The sequence below is a fragment of the Cuculus canorus genome, chromosome 2 (assembly GCF_017976375.1).
Source record: "Cuculus canorus isolate bCucCan1 chromosome 2, bCucCan1.pri, whole genome shotgun sequence".
Lineage (NCBI taxonomy): Eukaryota > Metazoa > Chordata > Aves > Cuculiformes > Cuculidae > Cuculus > Cuculus canorus.
Window position 1 is genome coordinate 69,223,879 of NC_071402.1, and position 27,040 is coordinate 69,250,918.

At 38.0% G+C, this 27,040-nt stretch overlaps 1 protein-coding gene across 2 annotated transcripts in view; it reads left to right on the forward strand.

Annotated features, from left to right (window-relative positions):
• Window positions 1-27,040, forward strand: part of MOCOS (molybdenum cofactor sulfurase) — a 221,330-nt gene that overhangs the window by 152,737 nt on the left and 41,553 nt on the right. For both annotated transcript variants that reach the window (XM_054059244.1, XM_054059245.1), the window contains exon 6: window positions 17,160-17,359. In XM_054059244.1, coding sequence (XP_053915219.1) covers window positions 17,160-17,359 — 200 coding nt within the window. The remainder of the gene's footprint in view (window positions 1-17,159; window positions 17,360-27,040) is intronic.

Genomic DNA, 27,040 nt, shown 5'->3' on the forward strand with positions numbered 1-27,040 from the left:
ATCTTAGACATAAAGGCAAGAGTAGATCCTTTAGTAAAGGCAATATAAAAACTCATAATAAACACAAGAGTTATTTTAAACAAAAGAAAAAAAAAAAGACAACCCCCCCAAAAAGATAAAGAGTATAATATTATAAAACCAAGCCAAACATGAGGTATTTCTGGAAAAGGAGTAATTTTATATGACCCGAACATCTCCTTCATTAAGAAACATAAACAGAAAGGGTGGAAATGTTATTGCAGATGTCAAAAGATTAATTGAGCCTCATATTATAATCCTCTTTTGCCTAGAATTAATGGTTTCTAAATATAAAATAATAGTAACAATAGTGATAAATCTGCTTTCCTCCCTTTGATTTGCAAAATCTTTTGAATAAGCGATTGGACTGGGAGGGAGGAAGAGACTAGAACTGGTTAAAATATTCACTGAAGAGTTGTCTGAGGGAGTATCTATCTTATTGAAATCTGTTTATTTTAATTATTCTATGAGTCACTCTCTATATAGCACTTAGTATTTATTTCATTGTATTTTAAAAGTATTACTTAACAGATCCTGCAGTTCAGATTTCAGAAAAGGTTTGAGTGCGTGGAAGTGAAATATTTGAATGTCTTTGAAAGTAACATTTCTTTGAAGTTTTATTAGCTGGGAGATCTGGACACTACAGCTTTCTTTCCAACATGATGTTTAGAACATATCACTATCATAGTTTCTTCATAGAGTCCTATTTTCCAACTACTATTAACTAAAAGTGAGAATCCTGTATAATGATAATGGATAAATTTCTCTCTGAAAATAATTAATGACATATTTTATAATTTTATCATATTTTATTCCATTGCTTTTGCAAAAATGGACATGCCTTTAGATTGTTCCAAGTTCTGAATGGCTGACACTCAGCTCTAAGGGGAAAAGTGAGTGCATTATTTAAAATACAATTCAGTGTAACTGCCAGAGAACATTCCTGATTTTCTTTAATGATTGTAGAAGCTGGGGTTAGTAAAAGGGAAGCATGAGAACAAGAATGGGGTAAGCTAAGGGTAGAAAAAAGAGCCTGAGAGTTTTATAAATTGGAATTTATATATTGAGAGTAGTGATACCAATCCATTAATTGAATAACATCATAGGTGTTTAAAAGCAATATATTTTTATGGATGTGCTAAGAGGTTTTAAAGATACATTTCACTCTCTGTTTCATAAATTAATCTTGAAAATGTCTTCCTGTTCATGAAAGCAGAAATTCTCAAAATCTGTCTCTGGGCATCATGCCACTTTGTGGTACTAATAGATCATTCTGTTCTGTCAGGAAGAGTTTTAAATATACGTCTGCTCAACAAGCAGCTGTGTGAAACAGGCTGATCTGGCCTCTGCCTTTGGGTCAAATACTCCCTGTCCCTGCTGCAAAACAAAATACAATAAAGAAATAACTAAAACCTGATGGTGTGCATTGAGTTAGTGTGGCAGAATTTCAGAATGTCTTGAAAAGGTGAGTCCACATCTCAGCAGCACAGAGTGTATGGGAAGATGTTCTTGCCAATTGCTGTTGGAGAGCTTTACAGCTGCTGAGAATCATATTGGCTTCCATAGGCTCTGAATATATTACTGACTAACCTGGCTTACAAGCACTGGATGTTAAAATGCCTGATGCCCCTGGCACATGCCTTAATCTCTTCCCTCCATATAGATCAAGGGGCAAAATCTGTGCAGGAAACTAATACCAGCATAGTCAAAAGGCAAAAATAGCAGAACAGTACAGTGATATGTTTAACTTCTGTCTTACAGAATATGTTCAGGTACAATTATAAACATATCATACATACCCACATGTGGTGAATGTGATCCATAAAGTTATGGAGATGAGGGAAAGGAAAGAGCTGGATAAGATGTGGGAAACAATTCTTCATTACAGAGCTCATAATATGTTACAAGAAAGTGTGATATGAGTTCAGTCAAAGTTTGGTAGGTTGCAGCAGAAAATGAAGGCTGAGGTGGTAGTCTCTGGCTGTTGAAAAAAGTGAGCCTTCAAGATTCAGCTTATAGTCGGAAATAATGAACACCCTGCCTTGTTACCAACAGATTTTGTTATCTGCTCTGATAGAGAAGGATCTAGACTTTTACCGTAGATCGCATACTGAACTCGACAGCTTCATTCTCATGAAGAAAGGAAAAAAGGAAGAGCTGTGATGAATGTATTTGGCAAGATTTGCATTGTCAGACCTCAAAAAGAAAACTACTTATTTTTTTTTTTTCTATTAGTTAATTTGGTTTAGCTTATGAGTGAGCCAAGGCTGGGCAGAAATACAAAATTATAATGTTTCTGAGCCATTGATTTATTATACCTTCCTTTTTCCTTTACTGTTCTGTGTTCAAGACAAGTGAAGTGTTCCAACTTCATCACTTCTACCTATCCTAGAAAAGTGCTATGGGTCATCATAATTTGAGGATATCAATCAATTTATTTCTTGAATGTTCAGAGATATAGAAGGAAAGAAGTTCTTGAGCCAACATTTATTTGCTTATCTATGTATTTATTTATTTGTTCCCCAGCTTTTTGAGGGCTGCCTTACACCTGTGAAACATCCATCTCTAGTCAGCGTGTGAGAGAGCAGAATTCTCTGAGACACTAGAGAGTCTCTCTTGAGAGCAAAATCTAGATTTTCTATCGCTTCTTGCAGTAGGTGGAGATTGTGATATTCAAAGAGCTAGGAAGGATTAAAACAAAAAAAGATAAAACACAATACTGTTAAAATGAATAGAGTGCAAGGGATATGTCACGTGCTGGGCTTCCTCATGCTCTGGAGACCACAGTCTTCAGGTAAGAAGACAAGAAAAAGCAAAATTGATGACCATGTAAAAAACTCCCAGACCAGTTCCAGACCACTGAGGTTTCAGCATCTTGCTGCAAAAGGACTTGATACATAGCAGTCAGTAATGCTCTGTCTGTCTTGAGCAGTTCAAGATGACTGCCTACAATGGCGACCAAGTGCCAGCTTATACTGCATCTTTCTTATCTCTCTTCATAGCTGTGTTGATGCCTTCTCGTTTGAGAAGGTGACAGTCATAATGGGAATTACAATGAAAGGAAAAAGAGTAGAGATACCATGCCACTATCGAGGCTTTGTCTGATAAACACTTCACATGATCACTTTAGGACACCATAGAACAACAAACCAAGGTTGATGGGCTTGCAGTTGCATTTTGGTCTCAGTGATTTAGCAAATGTTGAAAACTGCTCAGTAAGGTCAAACTGCTATAATAAACCTTGGAGACAATCTTGGCATTTCTTAAAAATTATTGAGGAGGTCCTTGGCAAAAATGGCACTGAATACCAGTTACAGATTTTGTGGGTGGAAACCCACAATATATCATGAGACTGCTATTGTTCTCATAAAACGAAACAGAACTTATCCTGTACATATTGCTTTCCCCTTATCCTGCCATAAGCAAGAAGGCAGAGAGGAGGTAAATGAAAGTAATAGTTCTGCATTGAATGCACCCACAAGGATGTTGGATACATACAGCCTTTTCATGCATTGCCATGCATTTAAATTTGTGCTTCTTAAATATCACAGCCTTCCTCTTGGGTTTATAGGCAAATGTTTGGAGAGTTTGATCAATCACTGCAGCCCCAATCTGTCTGACATTAGCTGCTCTTTTGGATTAGGTGTCTTGTATCTCTTATGAAGCACCACAGTAGGGTGATGTAGTTCCTGTAGTATCATCTCTGAGAGATATAAGACCACTATAGGCCTGGTCAGCCCAATCAAGGTTGATTCTAGAAATATTGGAAGCTTGGGCAGCCTGAAATAACTGTTCTGCTTAATTCAATTTGGAAGAGGTTGTCTGTTGCATAAAGTCACCTAATAGACAAAATAGTCTGAATAATAATCATTTAAAGGTTTGAGTCATTTCAGCTGCAAAACAGAGCTCCCAACTGCTCAGCTAGAGACACTAAGCCAAGGCAAACTTATATAAGAAGGGGTCTTGTGCGTGATTGAAGCCACTGGAATTGTCTCATATATTGAGTTAGGCATCTTTCAAGGCGGAAAAAAAGAAAGAGTATTAGACAAACATATTTCAACAAAATTTTACAATTCTAGACTAAGGTAATAAAACAGATCCTTTGCTTCATATTAAGGAACTTGCATATCTGAAGTGTAACAGCATCTCTGTGTAGCCAAAGATTATTCAGCTAAGCTTGTGTCAACTTTCTTTGCCAATAGTAATAACACTCAAGTGTCTGCTAGGCATAGTAGCTGTATATGCTGCGATCAATTTCTAGAGATTTTTATTTCATGGTATTTAAATGTGAAGCTTTCTTCATGGCCATGCTTTTATTCATAGTAGAAAAACTGCACTGCATTGGTGGGGCAAGAGTGAAAAAGAAAGCCACGAGGATTATCTGTGTATTCCTTACATTTATTTGTTCCTTGGTAAAGCTGCCAATATCTTCTAAATATCTCCATATATCGAATAATAAAAGGGGCCTGTTTCTGCATTCTAGATGTCTTTGGCAAACATGCTGTATCAAAGAAAGAAAGGAGTATATGGCAGATAATAGTAAATAACCAGAAACCACAAAAAGAGCTGTATTTCTGATTTTTCGCTTCATTAACCCTGACACTGTTCTTTAACATCTTAAGATATGGATCTCATAGAACAGTCTGAATAGTAGTAGTCAATATTATCAATTTAGTAATATTGTGACAGGATGTATGGAGAAACATTAACAAAACTGAGAGCTCCCAAAGAAGCCAAGGAAGTAAAATATCTTGTTTCATTATTATGTCTGTTGACAAACTAACGTCTGAAGCCCCTTAAGGGAAGAGATAAGTGAATCTGGACCCCACACCCCTCATGAGTGTTGTAGCTTCATCCCTACTTGGTGTGAAGGGAATTTTTGCCATTCTGCCTTCTCTTCCTCACCTGAGGAGGGAAGTTTGTGAATGGTGTCTTGAGCTGGACCTTCCTTTCTACCTTTCTACAGACTTGCTATTATTAAAAAAATATCTGAAATGGAAACAAATGGGAAAATTAAGGGGGTTGTGAGCAGTTTTTAATCATTGTGTTTACACAGTAACTGCAAAGCCCCTCTCTTTATACAGCAGCAAGCAGTCCTTACTCTCTCTTATATCTGCAGAGCTCAGATGTAATGGGTTGCTGCAGGAAAAGGTGAAGTCTTCTTAAGTGCATGCTACCTTGCTTCTCTTCCCTGACAGTGGCTCTCTCTGAGTTGGTGCTATTCGTCCTTCACTGATACCTTGCTTGGATCAGTGTTTTCTTTTAACCTTGTCTAAGTCTGTCTTCACAGGCAATTCTCTAGTTTACTGTAGAACTTGATTTACAGCATGAGACAGCAAGTGGTACACATAAGAATTGCTCATGTCTTGAAATACTTCAGCTCTTCTGAACTGAATCTGAAGCACAGATTCTGACTGATTTATGGTGTTGTAGTTTATTGAAGCTGATGTAATACTGAGAGTGATTAATTCTTTCTGAAGCATACTACAAACAGTCTTTAGAAGGAAGCAAATACTAGAATGATTTACATTAGAATATTCATATTTTGTACCTCAGGTTTCTCTTCCAGCCTTCTTTTCAGTATGTATGCACACTCTGAACTTGCAATTGATTAAAATACCTATCCTGTGCTAACAAAAATACAGATGTTCAGTATTTATCCACCACACTATCTTACTAATCATCATGACTTGCAGAGCACAGAATATTTTAGGTGCAGTGGATTTCAGAAGGTCATAGGAATGAACAATGTAATGACGACCTGCCAAAAGTTAATTTATGCCATCCAAGACTTCAGGACATTCTGCTTATAAAAACACTGATACTGTCTTACAGAGGTTATTGCTGAGTGTGCCACAACAATGGTTGTACTTTAGGAATTACTGGCATCTCACTTTCTGAATGAATTCTTGAGAAGTGAGACTGGGACTGTAACATCATTGCTCAAACTTGTGTGTTGAGAATGCATTGAGGTAAAGCCAATTTCTGCTCTCATCTTTTTCTTTAGCTATCTGTGAAATTTTACATGTGTTCACACCTCTTACTGTGTCACAGACCTTGCCACTGAACTTCATGAGACCTGAGCCTGCCATTAACAGGCAGAAAAAATGGCCAAATGAAGGAAAGTGTGTCAGTTGGTCCTGTTGTGGTTTAACCTCAACGAGCAACTAAGCATCACACAGCCACTCTCTCACAACCTACGGTGGGATGGGCAAGAGAATCAGGTGCTCACCACCGACCAACCGATGCCCAGTCAGTCCCTGAGCAGTGGCTGACCGCCCTCCCCTCCAGCCAACTCCCTTCAGTTTATCTACTGAGTATGATGTCATATGGTATGGAATATCCCTTTGGCCAGTTTGGGTCAGCTGTCCTGGCTGTGCCTCCTCCCAGCTTCTTGTGCTTTTTCCTTCTCTCTGGCAAGGCATGAGAAGATGGGAAGTCCTTGACTTAGTGTAAACACTGCTTGGCAACAACTAAAACATCACTGTGTCATCAACATTGTTCTCACCCTAAATCCAAAACACAAAACTACACCAGCTACTAGGAAGAAAATTAGATCTATCCTGGCCAAAACCAGGACAGGTCCTCACAAGAACAGTGAATGATGTAAAGCAGAGTCAATGCTGCATGGGGGAGGGCTGATAAAAATAGCAGTTAAAAAATTAAAGAACCCAGTGATTCCCAAAATGCTTAGCTAAAGGTCACTCTTGTGGTGTTAATGCAGATATTTATTAAAACAACATTTGCCTGTTTAAAAAGCTTGGGACAAGTCCTGGTATAATTTGAGTTTAGGATGAGGTCCAAGAATCCAAAGCATTCTTCAGTATTGACTGCTTGCTTCCTTATGATTAAGGCATCAAATCAAGGAAATTTAAAAATAGTTTTAGAGTTCCTTGTAGCTGCTTTATTGCCTCTGTTTCATGAGTGACATTGTTTCTTCCCTCCATGTTAGCTATTGTTATAATAACATTACCCAGCAGAGACCTGGTCTGAGAATGCAAAACCAACAGCAAAGCATCCTCTCAGGCTTTCAGAAAATTATGACTATCAATAAATCCAAAATTTCATGGAGGAAAATATTGTTCTGCTAAGAATAATGGCTAGAGCTTATTTTACCAACTTGCAGTATTCCTGAATGTTACAGAATGGAAAAATTGAGTGTATCTTTTTCTTGCTATATCACAAGTCAACATCATGCCTTAGAATTTGTTGTCTGGAAACTTTTCTTTTCCTGTATCACATTTCTTCATTTAATCAAATGAACTTGTGGCACATCCTTTATTACTATGATAGGCAATTTCTGTGGAGCTTTAGAAAAGGTGAGAAGCAAAGGCTGCACCAGAGCTGACATAGAGCATCCTCACTACTTTGTACACTTCCAGTCACAGCCTGGTTCAGAGACTGTTAAAGAAAAAGAGAGAAGGTGTCCAACCAATATTATCAGACGGGGAAAACCTTGAAGGCAAATCAGCACAGTGCCTTGGGTGCCAACATGTTTCACTGACAGAGAGATTTCCAGAAATGTTATCTTAAAACGATTGCTAATGTAAGAAGGCAGAGTCAAACCAATGGATACTGAAGTGCAAGCGGAAATGGGAAAATAAAACCAAAAATGAACAACCCTCAGAACTGCAAAGCAGTAGGAAGTCATGAGACTGTCAAGTAGTACTGATGACTGGGTCTTATGGAAAAGTGATTTGAGGGAAGAATTTTACTTAACTGCAGACCTGACTATAGTATCATAGTCTCTGTCTGAGCAGAAGATGAGAAAGTTTTCCCTGCTACTACGTAAAAGTGATTAGAAAGTTGTTGCTAACTCAAATAAATAAATAAGTAAATAAATAAATAAATAAATAAGTAAATAAATAAATTATAAACAAGTGTTCATGCAGTCAGTGCTAAATTGGTCTTATTGACTTGAAAACATAAGATTTATTGCCCCATGTCACATTTTCTTAATCTCCATGACTGTAGCTTTGAGAGAAAGAGTTTTATGCTTAGCGCCATATTAGCAATCTAGCTGTTGAGAGTTGAAAACACCGGGAAACAGCAGTAGTAAAGCTTTCACATGCTGACTTCAAGGAATTGTGCAGAGCAGGCTCCATTAAACAAAAGACAGAGCCACTTTTACAATAAAGCAGAAAACAGGCCTGTATGTTACATTCAAGTTTCTAACAACTACAGGAGAATTCGTGTGCTTTTATAGTACAAGCTTCTCTTGCATTTAGTCCTTAAGATGACAGAATCATGAGCAGAAGTTGTTCCAGTGGACTGAGAAGAATCTTGGGAGATAAAGCCTTTAGAGGTAAAATGCGAGTATCACATAAATTCTTTACTTTCAGCAATGATTCTGTTGTTCTTGCAGTAATCTCTGTGGGCTCATGTCAGCCAGCACTCTTGAGATGCGGTTTGAATGCTACTTCCATGAGGTGTGCAAAACACACTGTCTTTTTAAGAAGGCCTCCCCATTCATGTTGCTGGGTTTGTGGTTTGAAAAATCATCCTGAAATTATTTCCTCTACTGAGAATATGCTCATGGAAGAAAAAGAGAATGGACACACACCCCCCAACATGCACACACACACCCCTCCTCCGACTCAAAAAGGAAATCTTATAACAATAGCAAACAGTACATTACATGTATCTTACCTGAAGTTTATTTTAATTGTTGGGATAGTTTTCAATCTAACAAGCAGTCAAGCAAAACTAAATTGTACCTGTAATTAAAATAGTTATACTGAAAGTAAGTCAGCCAGCTGGCATACAGCTGGCATACTACCTGTCTCTTATACTAGCCCCAAGAAATTAAAAAAAAAAAACAGCAAAGTATTCCTCATTATGATGTTTGGAAATTAGGAGCTGCTTATTTCGGAATGTGTTGCTCATTTTATTCAGAATAAAGACTTCTAGCTTCCCTCAGTGTGTGAAAACAGCGCTTGAATTAGCTGCCCAAAAGAAGTGGGAGATGAGGCATCAAAGAGCCTTCTGTTCATTAAGATAAACACTGAATATGTGTTTCATGTTTGGTTTTGGTATAACATTCTGAATAGAGGATTAAGAAGTTGCTTCCCACAGTCTTAAACTATTGAGGTGGTGTGGGAGAAGGACGAGAATAAAAGGATTTAAGCTATTATGCAAAGAATTAGTGTTGAGAGACTAAAAGGTCCCCCCATTACCCACTGAATTCTGCATGGATTTAGTTGTGTTGAGGGTGTAGCATGGGTCTGCATTTTGGACACACAGAATGTACATGATTAACTTGCAAGAATCCACCTAAAGTTTCAATTTGGACACAGATCTTGTGAGATGGGCTGTTGCAACTTAATCGTGTACTTTGTCAACACTATGGACTTTTCGACAAAAAAGAAAAAAATTACATAGTTTCAAAACTGAAATTTCCTTTTTATATAATTCTTTTTGTTACATCTTAACTTCAAAAAGAAGCCTACTCTAATCTATGCATGGCAAGGTATTATTGTTTTGGAAGTACAAATGACATCTTGGAACATAGATTTTTCCCTTCTTGCTCACAAATGCAGTCACCTCAGTGGCAGAAAGGGTCATGATCTCCTTCAATTTGTGTTCCCCAAATCAATTTTTATTACATGTATTTTATAGATCAAGCTGAGTGTAATGTTCATATGAGTCACTGTGAATAAGGGGTTTCTGATCTGTCCATGCCTTATGCATTTTCTGGCAATGTGGATGATGGATGGTTTTATGAATTTGCTGATAAGCCACTTACAGTGTTTCATGCTGAGTTTTAATGAACTAGATTTGCTAACAGTTATGTCTAATATTGGAGTGCTATTACAATAGAAGAGCTCCTTTCTGTTAACTCCAGGAAAGTGTTAATGTATTCATTTTAATGCTTAAGTTTCACGATGGCCTCTTAGACCCTTGGTTCTGTTTTTTGAAAGTAATATTTAGTTACTGTTAGCCAACCTATAAGCTCGTTTTCATCTATTTTAATTTATATTCTGTTTATTTAATGTTTAATTTTTTAAAATTTTATTTATTTTCTTTAATACTTTTTTATGTAATGTTGGATGGTCGTATTCAAAGAGTAGTGGTCAATGGCTCAAAGTCCAGATGGAGATCCATGACAAGTGGTGTCCCTCAGGGATCCGTACTAGTACCAGTGCTTTTTAATGTTTTCATCACTGATATTGACAGCAAGATTAAGTGCACCCTCAGCAAGATTGCAGATGACACCCAGCTGAGTGTAGTTGCTACACCAGAAAGATGGGATGTCATCCAGAGAGACCTGGACAGACTGGAGAAGTGGGCCTGTGAGAAACTTGTGAGGTTCAACAAGGCCGAGTGTAAGGTCCTACACCTGGGTCGGGGCAATCCCTGATTTCAATACAGGATGGGGGATGACGTGCTTGAGAGCAGCCCTGCAGAGAAGGACTTGGGGGTGCTGGTTGATGAGAAGAAGCTCGATATGAGCCGGCAATGTGTGCTTGCAGCCCAGAAGGCCAACCGTGTCCTGGGCTGCATCAAAAGAAGCATGGCCAGCAGGTTGAGGTAGGTAATTCTGCCTCTCTATTCTTCTATTGTGAGAGTTCATCTGGGATACTGTGTGCGGTACCTGAAGGGGCTACAGGAAAGCTGGAGAAGGGCTATTCATAAAGGCTTCTGGTGATAGGACCAGAGGGAACAGGTATAAACTGGAGAGGGGCAGATTTAGACTAGACATTAGGAAGAATTTCTTCACCATGAGAGTAGTGAGACAGTGGAAGAGGTTGCCCAGGGAAGTTGTGGATGCTCCATCCCTGGAGGTGTTCAAGGCCAGGCTGGATGGGGCCTTGGGCAGCCTGGTCTAGTGGGATGTCTCTGCCCATGGCAGGGGGGTTGGAACTAGATGATCTTTGAGGTCCCTTCCAACCCCAACTGTTCTATGATTTTATGATTCTAAAATATCAATTGTAGCTACTTAGAAGTTATATACCTTTCTTCATATACTTTTTCCTCTAAGCATCTATTACTCCTTACTGTTGGAGACAGGCAATAGATAGATTTGGTCTGACTTAGGACAGTTGTTCTCATAATTTAAGGGAAAAAAAGAACCCCACAAAGGGCATTTATATTTAATATTGTTGTTGATGAATGTAGGAGCCCAGATGGATGAGTGCTTGAGGTTTCTTATTAAGTTGATTATATTTTTCGTCTCATTATTTGCTCTTCTAGTATTGTATTTATAGCATTTCAGGTTTGCACATTGGGGTCAGGGGAGTGGATGGTGATATGAATATTTCAGAATATTCAGTATTGAATATTTTGTGTTTGCAGTGTTTTGTTTAAAGCACAATTACTAAAAATATAACAGTAGTTAGACAACAGTTAATGTAGTTTTAGGCCAAAACACTCAAATTTGAAAAGGAGATATATGAAGCTATGACAGGTTTGTCTTCAAGAGATGTTCTCTGGGAGAATAATACTAGGTGACAGACTTCAGTCAGAGACATTCAGTTCTACACTTAAAAGAACACCAAAAAAAGCTGAGAAATGAATCTTAATGTACGCTTCTAGGAGGAAGTGAAGGAAGAACTCTAAATGTTTGACAGGATTGATAGGTTCCGTGGCTTCATTAGCACATTGATGCACAGGTCCCACATGATGATATATCTTGTTTTGAATTTATTAGAAGGTGGCTACATCTTGGTTTTACTCTCTGCTCATCAGTTTGCTGAAATTTCAGCTCATCATTTCTCAGTCTCATTGCTATCTGTTAGGTAATGCTGAAGAATACTGATTCACATTGATCTTTTCTTTATCCAAAGATGAGTTTGGATTTACTGCAGTGACAGAGAATTTGTTCATGTAAACCTTGATGTCTGTGATTTTCATAATAGCAAGTTAGAAAAATAACTGTATATTTAATTGATGGGTCTCTTCTGCCTTATCTCCAGTATTTAATTTCTCATAATAGGGGAGATAAGAAATGTATTAGAATGCAGATCACAGAGGTTTCTGTGATCTGCCTGAAAACCTTAAGCATCAGAACTTTCTTTCTAGAGGCTCAATTTCAGTCTCTGCTTTATCTTAATCTCTTTATTCAAAACCTTTAATAGATGTTGGTATATGCTTTTCTGTCTGTTGTACTTTCAGGAAGAACTAACATTTGAGCATTTAAGCTACTGAAATCCTGGTTGTTTCAGAGAGGAGTTGTATGCCATTACATGTTTGCCATTTACATAATGCAAAACAGGTCTATACTGACTCTAAAGTATTCTATACTGAATACTGTTTGGACATGTAGGTATCTCATATTTCTCCGATTAGATAAAATTCCATGGGAAAAATAAAATCTTACCGTATTTTGCATATAACAGGCAGATAATAATGCAGAGGTAATGAAAATGCAAGAAGTCGTCAACAGGCAAGTGAGGCAGTGGATTTACAGTACCATGGTGACAGTCATATATAGTTTGAATACACATAGTTTGAACCCTCTTGTAAGTATGAGATAACTTACCCTTCTCTTCCAGATGACTGAACTGCCCCTGTCAACAGGCATATGCGCATGTGCAATTCTTATGGAAGGGCTGACATTGCAAATTTATCTGTGGATTATCCAGTGCACTAGCACTCTGAGTTTTCCATACTGGAGCGGTATAGGTTTCCATAATTGTACCTAAATAGAAGTATAAGATGGTGTAGTAGGTTTGAGATCGTGTTCATCTGTCATGATGTACCGTACAAACATATATCAGCACTATGAGATTTAACAGCATCTCCACAGGTCCACTAAAGCACTTTGGCAAGGAGGTTTGTACACAGAAGTACAAACCTTTTTTGTCAGTCTCTTCTGCTCAATAACTTTGCCACTGAAAAAAATATATGTAACATTCATTGTGACAACAAATAGTGTGGAAAATGAGGTGCTCTTGGGAAGAAGAATTAATTAGATTATTGTGTCTGGCTGAATGTAAAGTTAAAACATACACACAGGGACAAAGTAATAAGGGAGATATTAATCCACAGAAATGCAAGAGTTTCCCTTTGACAGGGAAGTCCTTACGATTCTTACATAGGAAGAGGTAAGTCATTAATGAGAGCCTCCTTTGTGCTGTGTGTTCCTACGGAGAATGGTATTAGACAAACTTCAACTGATGTAATTTAGACTATGTCAGATTCATTCTGATCTGCATTACAGAGTGCATAAATTGCTCTTCAGTTTAAAATATTTTTCAAGAGTAACTAGATGCAAGTCACCTTAATGAAATAATGCAGTGATAAGGAATAAAATCCATAAAGAGAGAGGAAGTCAGGGCACTTGAGTCCTCCCCAACACCTTCTCAAGGTGATGTACTGATGATTTTTAGCAGCAGTAAGTCTTCCAAAGCCTTAAGGTGTGCCTCTTCTAAACAGGCAGCTACGAAAGAGTCTCCAAGTATTCACAGTTAAGGAACTGGACATAAAACCTGATTTCTGTATAGAGCAAAGATAAAATGAGGGAATGCAATAAGGTAATAAATACCAATTCGACCATAATGTAGAAGATTACCTTCTCATTTACCTTAGACAGGCTCAGTCAAGTGATGAGTTTTATTTTTATCACCCCAAATATGAGACTAGGTGCAATAATGCAACTCTTAGATCATGTTAAGAATCCAAAGATTTATTCTAGTTTTTATTTTTTTCTCTAGCAGGGAGAGGGAGATGAGGTAATCACTGGATTTATGCAGGAAACAGTACAGATAATTTTGTTTAGCAAAATAAAAATAAATCACAACTGGTTTCTGTCAGGACAAACTTCAGATTAGCAGCATTTATTTCACAGGGTTCTCTGTGACATCAGACCTAATCATAACCTATTCTGTTACTCAAAAAATATAGGACTCTGGCAACATGGCTTTCTCTCTCCAGTCATGGGACAGCAAAGTAACTGCAGACTGTTGCATTTGGATTTGTCAGAATAAATAATTAAGAGGCTCATCAGCTTCTCACTAATGAACAAGGAAATGTGATTAAGCAACATTAAAAGAGAATAAATGAAGACAATATAGAAATGATAGCAGGATGATTGCTGTGAATGGCAGACTGAAATTTCTGAATAAAAGATTTCTTCAGCAGGACACAAGGCGAGTAGTTTAATCTTCCATTAAAAGATTCCTGCTGGTTTGGAAAAGCTCTGAATCGGGAGACCACAGACAGAAACTGAGAAGGCCATCAGTTCTCTTAAGGTGGCTACTTTCTGACAAATGCTGGGAAATAACTCTCCATTTTTTTATTATTTCAAGACTCTTAACTTCTACAAAACAATGACTAGGACACCTCTGACTAGGCAATTTTTATTCTCTAAGACTCTGAAAATACAAATTATGTTTCAGATCAAAATGTTCTAGAAATGCTTGCCAATTTTACTCTGGCTAACATCTAGAAATCGCACCAATTAGCTTCTGGCAATGTTCCTTGAAAGTGCTTTGTATGTTAGTACCTTGTTAAATATCTTATTCCTCTTTATTATTAGTTAGCACCAAAAAACATACTTCCCCCTCATATCTAATCCGTTTCTATGCTTTTACTGTCTGCTCTCCTAGCTTATCTAAAGGAGATGGCACGTAATATAAAAACTTGAAGAAAAGTGAAACAACAGAAATTGCTATAACTCTTCTTTATGTCAGGAGAAAGATAGCTTAGTTTTTCCTTTATATACATTCATAAATGACACAGTATTTTTACAAGTAAAGGCACAAAAGTCAACAAGCAGATTACAAGAGTTCTATCCAAGATCAGTTATATAGTAGCTTCCAGATACTCAGATATAAAAATGGTATACGGAGGAGTATGAGATTCATAGCTAAGCACTTTAAGAAAAGAATCTTTTTGGTGACAGAAATGCTCGTGTACCTTGAACAACATACTCAACATTACAGGAAATACTCTGGGTCTAAAACCCAGGCAGAAAAATACTGTTCTACTTCAACTGTCTTTTGGAAAAAATGCTCTTTCCTTTTTTTTTTTTCACTCCTACATGGTGTAAGTCCACCATAGTGCAATGCACTGTGCATTTTCAACCAAAATTCTAGCTGTCTCCATTGATTGGGTTTAAACATGTTGCTAACAGTTATCTCCCTGTGTTTCTCACAATTCTTTAAGATCGTATGTTTTCTTTAATTGTCTTATGTCACATAAACATGTAAATTCATAGATTTTCAGTTTCTGCTTTGAAGATGACTTGTACTTTTCTTGTTCTATGTGATAAGTAATTGTTTCATTAGGGTTAGGTTTATTCCTTTTCTTGTACCGTCTTTATTGTCACACCCAGTTACTTGTCTCCAGTCAGCAATTTATCCCAGTGAATATCACAACCTACTTCATAATTTCAGATGGTATATGTTCTCCTTTGACTGAAAAGGCTGGGTCTGTATCTGACACTTATGTTTTGACTTTCCTAAGACAATCAAAATCTCCAAAGCCGTACATGACTATGGTGTGTCATCCTATGGCATATCATAAACTCATAGGATCACAGAATGGTTTGGGTTGAAAAAGACCTTAAAGATCACCAGTTCCATCCCCTTGCCATGGGCAAGGACACCTCCCACTAGACCAGGCTGCTCAAGACCCATCCAACCTGGCCTTGAAGACTTCCAGGGAGGGGACATCCACAACTTCCCCAGGCAACCTGTGCCAATGCCTCACCACCCACATCATGAAGAATTTCTTCCTAATGTCTGGTCTTAATCTTGCCTTCTGATTCAAAGCCATTCCCCCTTGTTCTGTCACTACAGGCCCTTGTAAAAAGTCCCTCCCCAGCTTTCTTGTAGCCCCCTTCAGTACTGGAAGGTCTCCCTGGAGCCTTCTCTCCTCCAGGCCGAAAAATCCCAACTGTCTCACCCTGTCCTCATAGCAGAGGTGCTGCAGCCCTTTGATCATTTTTGTGGCCCTCCTGTGGACCCATTCCAACAGTTCCGTGTCCTTCTTATATTGGGGATCCCAGAACTGGACACAATACTACAGGTGAAGTCCCATGAGGGTGGAGTAGAGGAAGAGAACCACCTCCCTCGACCTGCTTCTTTTGATGCAGCCCAGGATACAGTTGGCCTTCTGGGCTGCCAGTACACATTGCCAGCTCATGTCAAGCTTCTGCTTTGAGCACAATAATCTCATTTGAGCACAATAATGAGAAGCCATTTCGATAGGGACATATAACAGAGACACAATCTCCTCTCTGAAAGCAGAGAAGTACAAGAGGTGTCCATCTGTCAGGAAATCTCTGCAGTCCTCTTTTCAAAAAAAAAAAAAAAAAACCAAAAAAAGAAATTAAAGCTTTTTCCAGGACAAGTTCTGTGAGAAATTCTATGCAAAGCTCCTCTGGAGCAAATAGATTGCATGGGTGTAGTCAATAAGTTATTCACAACATCCTCTTTCTTCTGCAAAAACAAGAGCTGGCTTGGAAGAGTATTTCTTCACTATTCAAGTAAATTCCTTGTGGACCAATACTTGCATTTTGTCATTTCATTTAGAATTTTATTTTTATTTTATTTTAGACAAAGCAATTTGCTTTGTGTGCTGTGCAAGGATTGATGCCTCGTTCACATGATCATAGAATCTCTTGGTTGGAAAAGATATTTGAGATCATCGACTCCAATCGTACCTGTCCACTAGTAAAATATATCCCTGAGCAATTCTACCCATCTTTTAAACACCTCCAGGGATTATGACTCAACCACCTCCCTGGGCAGCCTCTTCCAGTGCCTGATAGAAGAAATTTTTCCTGATGTCTAATCTGAACCTCCCTTGGCACAACTTGAGGCCATTTCCTCTTGTCCTGGCATCTCCGGGGCTATATTTAGAGCAGAACTTGCTTTTCAAATCAATTGTTCTGCAATGTCTTAGTGATACTTCTAGACTGGAACTATCAGTGTTGTAATGTGCTTGAATCCATGTCAGTGTAACTTTAGATTTCTACAGTAGGGTAATTGTAGATAAGTCCCTGGTGCAACAGTACTTCTAAAGCTTTTATATGAGGAAAGAAGCTTCTTCAAAATATATATTCATTTAAAGGAACACGAAACTACCAATTTTCTGCTAGTTACCTCCCAGCTACACCATTCTGTAAAATCATCTTTTTTTATATTTCCGTAAAAATAAAGCATCTGACATGTACATGCACTTTTCTTTTGTAGGTGGAATGGAGAAAATAAAACAACATACCTTTGCATTAGCTCACTACACCTATAATGTGCTGTCTACCTTAAAATATGCCAATGGGGCTCCTGTAGTACGTATTTACAGCGACACAGACTTCAGCAATCCTGATGTCCAGGGTCCAATCATTAATTTTAACGTGCTCGATGAAAATGGAGAGGTGATCGGCTTTTCACAGGTATGTTTTCCTTTTGCCTTAACTGAGTGTTATATTTATATTTGTATTCACAATGAGTTCTTTATCCTAAAGGAAATATTTTGTCTATTGTGATCCCTTCTGATTTCCTAGTTTTGTTTCTTCATAGCTCTGCATAAAATATACACACCGTTTTTAAAGTAGTAGAAAGAGAATCCAATAAATAGTGCTAGCATAATAGAAAGTACGTAACAGGAAAAGCCAGTATCTTACAGATTAAATACTCTACATGTAGGAAGTTGAATGCACTGATGAGGCAATTTGATTTCTTGTTGACTTCCTTCTATGGAGCACTGAAAATTTGAAATTGGAAAGCAAGTCGAGAAAAGCTGATATAAGAGACCACCTTGTCTCTTCTGCCTTATTAGAACCTTCAGTTCTAATAATTACAGTCTTGTAATGTTCCTGAGGGAGCATTGAATAAAGTTGAATGATCAGTGCAAGGAGTGAGATTCAAGCTCAAAAAAATCCTTAACTGCTCTTTTTCTCAACAGCTTTGTGTTGCCTTTGTCCATCAGGTGTTCTGAGTATCTCTAAGATGACCTTTGTGAAACTTCTCTACTTGCAGTAGAAGGATAATGGTGTATGACCATAATCAAGTATGACTGTGCACTGTGTAGACAGTGGGTAACAGAGAAACATAGCTTACTTGCTCATCAGCAGAAGTCAGAAAAACCTCAGTGCTCTAGTTTTGCTTAATTCTTCTGGTTTTCATTGGCTGGCAATTGAATGAGCCCAGGAGTCAAGTTCAAGTGTATGACCTTGATTTTTATTTTTTTTAAAAGAAACAAAAACCTGTCACCAGCTGCCTTAGCAACTTACCTCCTTCTGCCAGCAGGAGTAGCAGAGCTGTGTTGCTCTTAGAAGCTGCTAATTCTGTACCATTACAGAGAGAGGGGGAGTGCTGCAAAAGGTGTTCCTCAACGCTCCTCTGCCAGAGAGGAGAAGAACTGGGTAATGAGGGGAACACAGAGGCACGTCTATGAAAATACTAGATGAGATTTGTGGGTGCTTTTAAAGCAGTTACTACACTGATGAACATATGATAGAAATTGTATAGTATTAGAGAAGCTCTTCTTCCCATATAGTTTTTCTGGGAGTGTGACACCAATCAGTCTCAAAGACTCACCACATTTCATTACAAAGAATTACACATTTTTGGAGTGAATTAGCCATTTATACAATTTTGAATATGTGTTGTAATGTTCAGAAAAGACTGAAAATATTAACACAGATGGACTGGTAAAACACTCCAAAAACAGTGTGATGTTGATTCTATCCTTTAGTTAAACCCAGAACCTTTATTTGCACTTCCGATTTTCACAGTTTCTTAGTAAAAATAACCCTCGTCTGTTTCACTTTTTTAAACCTAACTGTATCCTGAAAGGAAAAGAAAACTGTTTTGTCTTATGCCTCCATTGTGCCCGTTTGCTGCAGTGGCTGCTCATAAAAAGCTTTGTTATTGATTTGTGTCATCTGAATTGTGCTGTTCAACAGATTCTCATAATTTTTGGCATAAGTATGTAGAATTAAGAACAATAAAGTTTTCAAAAGCATACCAGTCACATCTGCAGTGCCTGTTAGATTACTTTGCTTAATTAAGATAATGTGCAATTTATTGACTTTTAGAAATTAACAGGCAACAGCACCATTCTTTCCAAAGCTATAACATGTGTGATCTATATAAAATTGGCTTCTTTATGGGATGAAATTCTTTCATAGACATAGCAGTTAGAGGGGAGAAAAATGTTTTCTTCTTCTTTGCGATAACAAAGAAAATGCATACACCCTAGAGTAAGCTTCATCAAATTGACAATATAATCTCATCTACATACCTGTATGCATGTCTAAAATGAGATAGGTTTATTCAAATCAAAGTTAAATCCAATACTTCCATTAATGGTTTTGAAATTATATAGGGTCCTCTTGTCTGGACATGTCTGTGATCTGCAACACATGGATTCACTGGTCGGTCTCCAAATGAGGTCTAGTAGAGTTAAGAGAATAGTTTCAGAAGGTTCTCAGAAAACATTTTGGGGAATTTTTAAGGAAGAGAAAGTTGGATGACATATCTGACTTACCTACTACTAGTGGACACCAATTACTGACTCAGGTTGCATTTCAGCTAGTATATTAAAAGAGAGATGATAGAGTGTCCTATTCCTTTATGGATGATATCTCATCTATAATTAATTACTTATAACCAGGCATCCAACTAGTTCTATTTGTCTTTCTGACAGGCATTTGTTATTTGCCCATTGCCTATTAGAGGGCACAGTGTGGCTTGACCTTAGCATTTTGTAGCCTGAAAAGGACAATGCAACTAACTGATTCCAGAGAAAATATTATGACAAGGTTTGGAGCAGTATATTTGGAACATTTGAGATTGGCAAGAAAGACTTCATAAGTAGACAGTGTCTTCAGAGGATACCAAGCTTACATTTAAGCCTCAAGATTTACATAATTTACATGATATTCAAAACTCTGAAGTAAGTCCAAGATATTTAGGACGTGAAAGGCGTGTAGTGAAATACATGTCATTTAACACTGACACTGAAAAATGAAAGCAGGGGAAAAAATATCTTTCGTCTGTGTAGCATTTTGGAGAAAAGCAGTTGTTACCTGCCTCTGTTATTGAAATCTATTTCTCACTGCTATCAGAGTTTAATTATCAGAGCTAACAAAACTGTGCCACTAACCACAAACATCCTTGAATTACGTTCATGGGATCAATTGCACCAATGGGAAATAGCCACATTCTCAGGTTCATCCTTGATAAAACCTTTGTTTCAAATGAAGGTGTTTCATTAAAGTAAAATACACAAACAAGACCGTACCATGATTGTACTCTCAGGGAGGGCAGCATTTTTGACAGCCTCCTATCATGTATGATATAGAACGCTTGGATGTTAAGAAGTGATAAGGTGGCAGTGAAATAATTATGGATGTTGAATTGCTATTGCTTTTTCATTTAAATATTTCTTTGCGATTGTTGGAGGAAATCACTGTTTCAGAGTATTATATTTGGAATAAACTCGCTTTATCTACTATATCTACTATATGTATCATTGGTTTAATTGGCAGTTTAATTACTGATTTAGTTATTTTGCTCTAAATGGTAATTAAAACAATTAAAGAAGAAGGACTTGTAGACTCCAAACATGAATAGCCACTCAAAATCTTTGGTTTTTTCTTCAGATTTTTTATTTAAATTTTCTTTATCTAGGGATAAAACCACCAGAGTTTTGAAATCTCCGTAAACCTCTTGCCTTTAAGCACTGAAAGTACATTCTTTTTCCTCCTTTGAGCTGCACAAAACACTTCCCATGAAAACTATTTCTTCCAGTAAAGCTGTCTTGTAGACTACTATTGGCAGTAATTTGTTCTTGAAATTGTTTGGGAGGGAACCTATATTCTTTGTAGGCAAACTGTCCTCTGCAGTATCATGTCTATCATTTTATGTTATGTGTTTATTTGCCCTGCAGCACCAAAAAGCCCTAGTTATGGCAGGGGCTAAACTATGATGAGTACTTGACAGGTCCAGGACATAACGATGGCCATTATGCCAAACAGGTTCTTCATGTACATTTGCTAGTTAAGAATGGATAATTCTCTGGCATTATAGTTTTTGCTATTAATGAATTTTGGACAGATGACAGGCTGGTCATTTTGAAAGGTGAATAAGTGCAGAGGTGGAAATAAAGGACCTCTGCTATATCAGCGGTGCAGAATGGAAACAGCAGTGTTGACATTAATGCAGCAGGCTGTCAATCTTCTGCTTCCTTGTGAGGCTACCTGAAAAAGAAGGAATTAGCCGTAGATATTAAAGGGCGTTTGTGATGTTACAGAAAAAAGGGTTACATATATGCTCAGTGCTGAGCTAATACTGCAGATTCTTCACACAGAGAATCACCATTAGCTCATTTATTCACAGTGAATATCTGCAGTCTCCAGCATATACAAATGTAATATGTTTATACATCCCTAAGTCTTTCAGTCTCTGAAACACAGCAATGACTCAGCTTCAGTTTGCATCCTTGCCATCTTTTTTTTTTATCAAAACCTTGCATACAACTCTATGAGATTCCAGCCTGGTTTGAATGCCAAAGAGGAGATGGAACAGCTGTGATGGAACAACATTGATTTGAAACAACAATCAGACACACAAAAAAGTGGATTTTTCCCAAATCAGGTCAAAGTGCAGAGTAGTATGCTCTCTTCCATTTGCAGATATGGAAAAAATCACCACTCCTGGTATGAGGAATGTTTTGTGCTAATATTTTTTTAAATTTCCCTCTTTGTTTTGATAGGGAGAAGAGACCTATGGAATGGTCTTTATACATTCAGTAGATAATTGCAGAGTAATTTTGTAAACCTTTTACATTTCATTCTGTAAAGTCAATTTGGGAGCTGGAAGAGGGAAGAGTAGAGGCAGAGATGGGCAGATGGAATTTCACCCCTAACATTTGTTGAATTGTATGCCCTGGAGACCTCTTACCCAGTCTCACTTATGGTTCAGTGTTTTCTGCCTCCAGTGAAAAATAGCACTTCCCTCATCAAACTTTTTCTTTTACCACTCTGGTCTTCTCAGATAATAATTTTTTCCTCCTGTGTGTCATAGGCTTTAAAAAAGTGAGCAAAACATCATAGCTGTCTTTTGAAAAATGGCCATCATTTCAGCTGTGGATTACCAACTCCCTTTCCCACTCTGCTTTCTCACACTGCTCCTTTGCCTGGACCCTGAAGCTAAACAGTTTGCTGTCATTTTCTCACCTGCAAAAGTTCCCTTGGTATCCATATTTGCTTGCCATACCTCCTAAAAATCCTGCCAGGGAATGAGCATCAGTCCATTAGCAGTCTCAGCCTTCTTGCCTGCCACTTCACCCTTGCATGTGACAGACAAACTGCTATAACAGGAATCCGCTGCCAAAGACAGAGAGTGTAAACATTTTGGTTTGCCTAAGGAAGGCTCTTCTGTAGTGTTGCATATGGATGAGCTTTGCCTTTCAAGACTGAGAATCCTGCTCAGATAGATTATTATTTTGTCTGGAAGCCTATATTAGCATGTCCCGGCTCACTGTCGTCAATCCAGATAAAATGAAGGGAGATCTAGGAGTTAAAGTTATCTTTCTTCATCCATTTCTCAAGAAAAAAAAAAAAAAAAACTATCAACATTTATCAGCAGATAATTTTCAGTGTGTGTCCGTTCAGCACAAATGCAATTTGATGACTGCTCTTATTATGGCATCTGCCCACTGTCTCACCCAACTTTCTTCTATCTCAGCGCCCCTTGAGCTGATGTAAAGATTGACTCAATGACCCACTATTGTTTTTTTTTCCTTTTCTGCCTTTATTTTCTATCATTCTGAAGTGAAGACCAAGGTCTTAAATCAGAATTTGTGGCTCCAAATCACTTCGATATAAGAATAGCCATACAAGATCTAGCAGTGGTACCTTCTTTACCCTGGTAGCCTCTTTCTGCCAGTGTTCACATGCTAGCAGTATAAGAAGAGGGCAAAACCAGAATGACACTCCCCCAAGAAACAAACAAAAAGATTGTTTTCTTTTTAAACCCATTTACTCTTCTACATCCAAAGCATCCTATGGCAGTGAATTTTCTTGTAAGCAGCTTAGCAGCCAAGCCGAATTAATCCTGGTGGTTTGAGAAGACATGGAGGGACGAAATAGATCTTAGGATTTCAGGGTCTGCGAGACATTACCCAACATCATTGTGTGCCAAGATAGGATCATCTTTACCTGGACCTTTCCACAGCCTCCAGGGGCAGTTTGTTATGGAACTTAGCTATATTCACTATTACAAAATATTTCCTAATGATTAACCTTAATTTCCCACAGTGCAGCCCAAGTTCATTATTGCATGGGTTGGGCAAAGACAGAGACACCAGTTTCATCAGGGAAGCAGAAATCCCAGCACAGGAGAGTTGGACAAGCACTCTGAAACATTGTATGGAAGAGGTGTGACCAAGGAAGAGACAGAATAATGTAAGCAGCCAGTTCTAAAAGAACTTTCATGTTCCGAGTACACTTTCTTTGCTTTAGTTTCACAGTGTTATCTTTTAAAAGCTTCCTTTTTTTTCCTTCAGTGATGTTTTAATAAATTGCTTAGTAGGACCTGGATCAGTAGCCAGGACCCAGCAATGGCCAAGTGAAATCCCTTCCCTGCTTCTGCTCTAGTCTTTCAGTGTCACCTTGAGGGATCCAATACCTATCTTCCCTGCTTACTTTAACCTCACAGAAGTGAGGAGAAAATATGTTAAATACTGGCAAATCCTCAGATATTAAGTAGCAGATGCATTTGTATACACACACAGCTGATTGAATACGTATTCATATCACTTCTTGTCATTATATGATAAAACAGACCATGCGATACCTGTAGTGGGTAGGTTTCTTGAAATAATTGCTGTTTGTTTCTTACGCGGTTTCACCAGTAGATTAGCTCCAATACTCTGTACATCTGGCACGTAGACACAGAATTAGAGCAATGACAACTTGTGAATTTGAAGAGTGGAAAAAAAAAAAAAAGGAGCTACAGCATTTCACATGCACAGGAAGCTGTTACCAGGTCAATTTGATCAGATTACTGACCGGAGCCAGGTAGTAGCTATTACAGCTTCTCTGGAAATTCATACCATGTCTCTACAGGAGAGAGCGAGCTGCTGTTAAGCAATGATGAGGGATAATTTCTACTTTATTTAGTCTATATGAAATAAATCTTCATAGAAAGTTATTAAGCAGAAGATCTTTGTCATTCTTCAAACCATAATCATTTTATATTTTTTCCATCTATTACTTTTTACTTTTGTCTAAAACAATCATTCAGTTTTGTAGATGGAGAAGTGCGGTATTTTTTTATCTGGGCCAGAGAAAATGGAAATGTAGCATTTGTTAATTCCAGCTGAGGAAGTCTGTGCTGAGATGGCCAAACAACTTCGAGTTAGTTACACTAATGCTTTTAGAACTATATGCACTCATTATATTAAATTTGATGACTCAGGGAAAGAAAATTGTTCTTAATATGCCTAATGAGATTTTTGGCCATCTTCCCAATAGCTACCTAAAAATTGCTGGGGTGATTGCTCACTATTGATTTTAGCTATAGATTTAGCCATTGATTTCAGGAAGCCAGAGATGGCAGGTGAACGAGCACAACAGAACACAAACACAATTACAAGGAGAAAATATTGTTGTGAAGATTCCTGTTGAATGTCCACTAATTTCCTTGGTTTCAATTAGTTTCCAATTGCACTATGGATGTCTGGTAAGCAGGGAGATAGCAAACCACACTGACTTGCCAATAAACGGCACCTTGTTGCTTCAAACTGGCGAGAAATGTCATTACAATCTGAATCCTTGCTTACATTTGGTTACATGGCACTGGACAGTCAAAGATGGCCCTTACAACAAGGGGCTTTCTAGATAGGAGATTACTGACTGAGCATGAGGAGATGCTGTACTTGAGAGACGCAGTGTGTTATCTCCAAACCTATTTAGTAGGTAATGAAGCTCTATTCTTGCTGAGGAAGAAGTGACAGAGTACAGACTGAGTTCTTTTCTGTAGTTTCTCATTGTGGGGGGACAAAGACACATGTAAGATTGTATGCTTGAAATTGTCTTCTATTAAACTGCTCTTCAGAGGTAGTAAAGGTTAGAAAGCTTCATGAAAGCCTAAAATGAAGGTGTTCCCTGACATTGTTTCTCTGGAGTGTCCTTGCATGTTGCTAAGGAAACTGGAAAGGAGATAAATGAAAGATACTCCTCGTTGTTCAGATAAAAGAATCTCAGATGAATGAGAGAGGCCAAATATTTTCTAGTTAGTAACAGGGCCAAACCGCAGCTCTAAACTACAGACCTTGTTACATAGGGAAGAAATGTGAAAAGAAATCCCATGGTAGCAGCAAAAGGACTGCACTTTTAACAGCCTCTGCTGGATTCCCTTTTTCTTTATCTTGGTAAAAGCAGATAAGCTGCCTTTGAATGCATTCAGTGTCCAGTATAAGTCCATTATCTGAATCCTTCAAAGACAAAGATAGCCTGGCTCCACCTTCTCTATTACCTTGCTTGCATCTGCCTGTCCCCTACACAAATCCTGTATAGGACTCTGCATGGACATAATTAAAGCAATACTTCAACACAATCCATCATGGGGCTTCAACCCTACAAACTCCCTGTGATCTAGTATCCCCATTTTCAGAGGATTAGCACAGATAAAGGACCGTTTCAGTGATTTAAGAGGAAAAGGAAAAGGTGGAAAGGGTTTTGACTGGGACATGAATTAAATCTATGTCACTATATCTTCTATATCATGCACTGCACCCTTTAATTCCTAAGCATGGCTTCCACTTGTATTTGTCTGCTACATTCCCCATTATCCCTTCTTGATACGAGTTATAGCTTAGTCTTCTGTGTTGTTTCCCTCTGGCTTCCATTTCTCTGACTAGTAGTAGTCTCACCCAAGGCCTTTAGCCTACAAAATAACTAGGGATGCACAATGGAATGCAGAGATACAGGCATTTTCTTACGACTGACAAGGGAATGCTCTGTTCAAGTCAGAGTTAGGAAACCACTGAGGGCTTGGATTCCTTTGCTTTGCCTTTCTTCCTGGAATCCATCTTTTCCATCGTGTCATTCTATCCCTTCATTGTCCCTGAATGCAGTTTAGGAAAAGAAAAAAGAGAAAAAAGCTAAGAGAAAATACCATTGGTTAGAGAGACCTCTGGCCATTGAGATACCAAATCAAAAGAAAGCGAAGTTGTTTAGCCACTCATTGGGCTATTTGGTTTCTGATAGCTGGATCTTGGACTCAGGAAGTTTCTAAGTCCATGCCCCAATTAACTAAGAACAAGAAAAAAGCAGCTGAAAAAATGCAAGGCCATCCATTAACAATCGTGACTGTGTTTCATGTCTCCTCATAGCCACCCCATCCCCAAAGTATCTTCTAGTTTCTGCATCGTGGAAGCATAAAATTATTGTAAATTTCAGTATCTTTCTCTAATACTTCACTGCTTTCTACCAAAGAGGTTTGGGACAGTGGGTGATGAATGGGTGCAGACTGAAGAGAGATTTACATTCACTCTCCAATTAGTTTAAATCACTGTCAGCAACTAGAGATGCAATACAGAGGAGAGGATCAGCTTCATCAATGCTATGGGAATCTGCCTGTGTAGAAATTCTTTCTCTAGGGTGGGAAAAAATGCCTCTGTTGCAGGAAGCCATGCAGTTAAACCAGTTTAAGTATACTGTAACTCAGCTAAAATGCTCTTACTAAATGATTTGGAAACAAGTGCTGATATTTTTTTTTCTTCTGACCTACTATTAAATTGTATTAAACAAGATTAAGTTGCATCAGCAGCAACATTTCACAGTCAAATGCTGGATGACAGAAAGAGCTAGCTTACTTTCTCTCCAATTCCATGCCATGAATCAGTGAATTAATTTACCAGTGGATCTGGAGAACAGTGTCATGAAGCCTGTTTTATAATCAGCCATCACTGGTGTGCAGTAGAATTCTTGTAATGAGCAAATCCATCAGACAAACAAACTCCTCTAAAATTTGAGCATTGTAGAAAGTAGCATGAGAAGTCCCAATCCCAATTCCTAAAGGACAGTACCTGCCTTATTGACTTACATGATTTTGGGTTT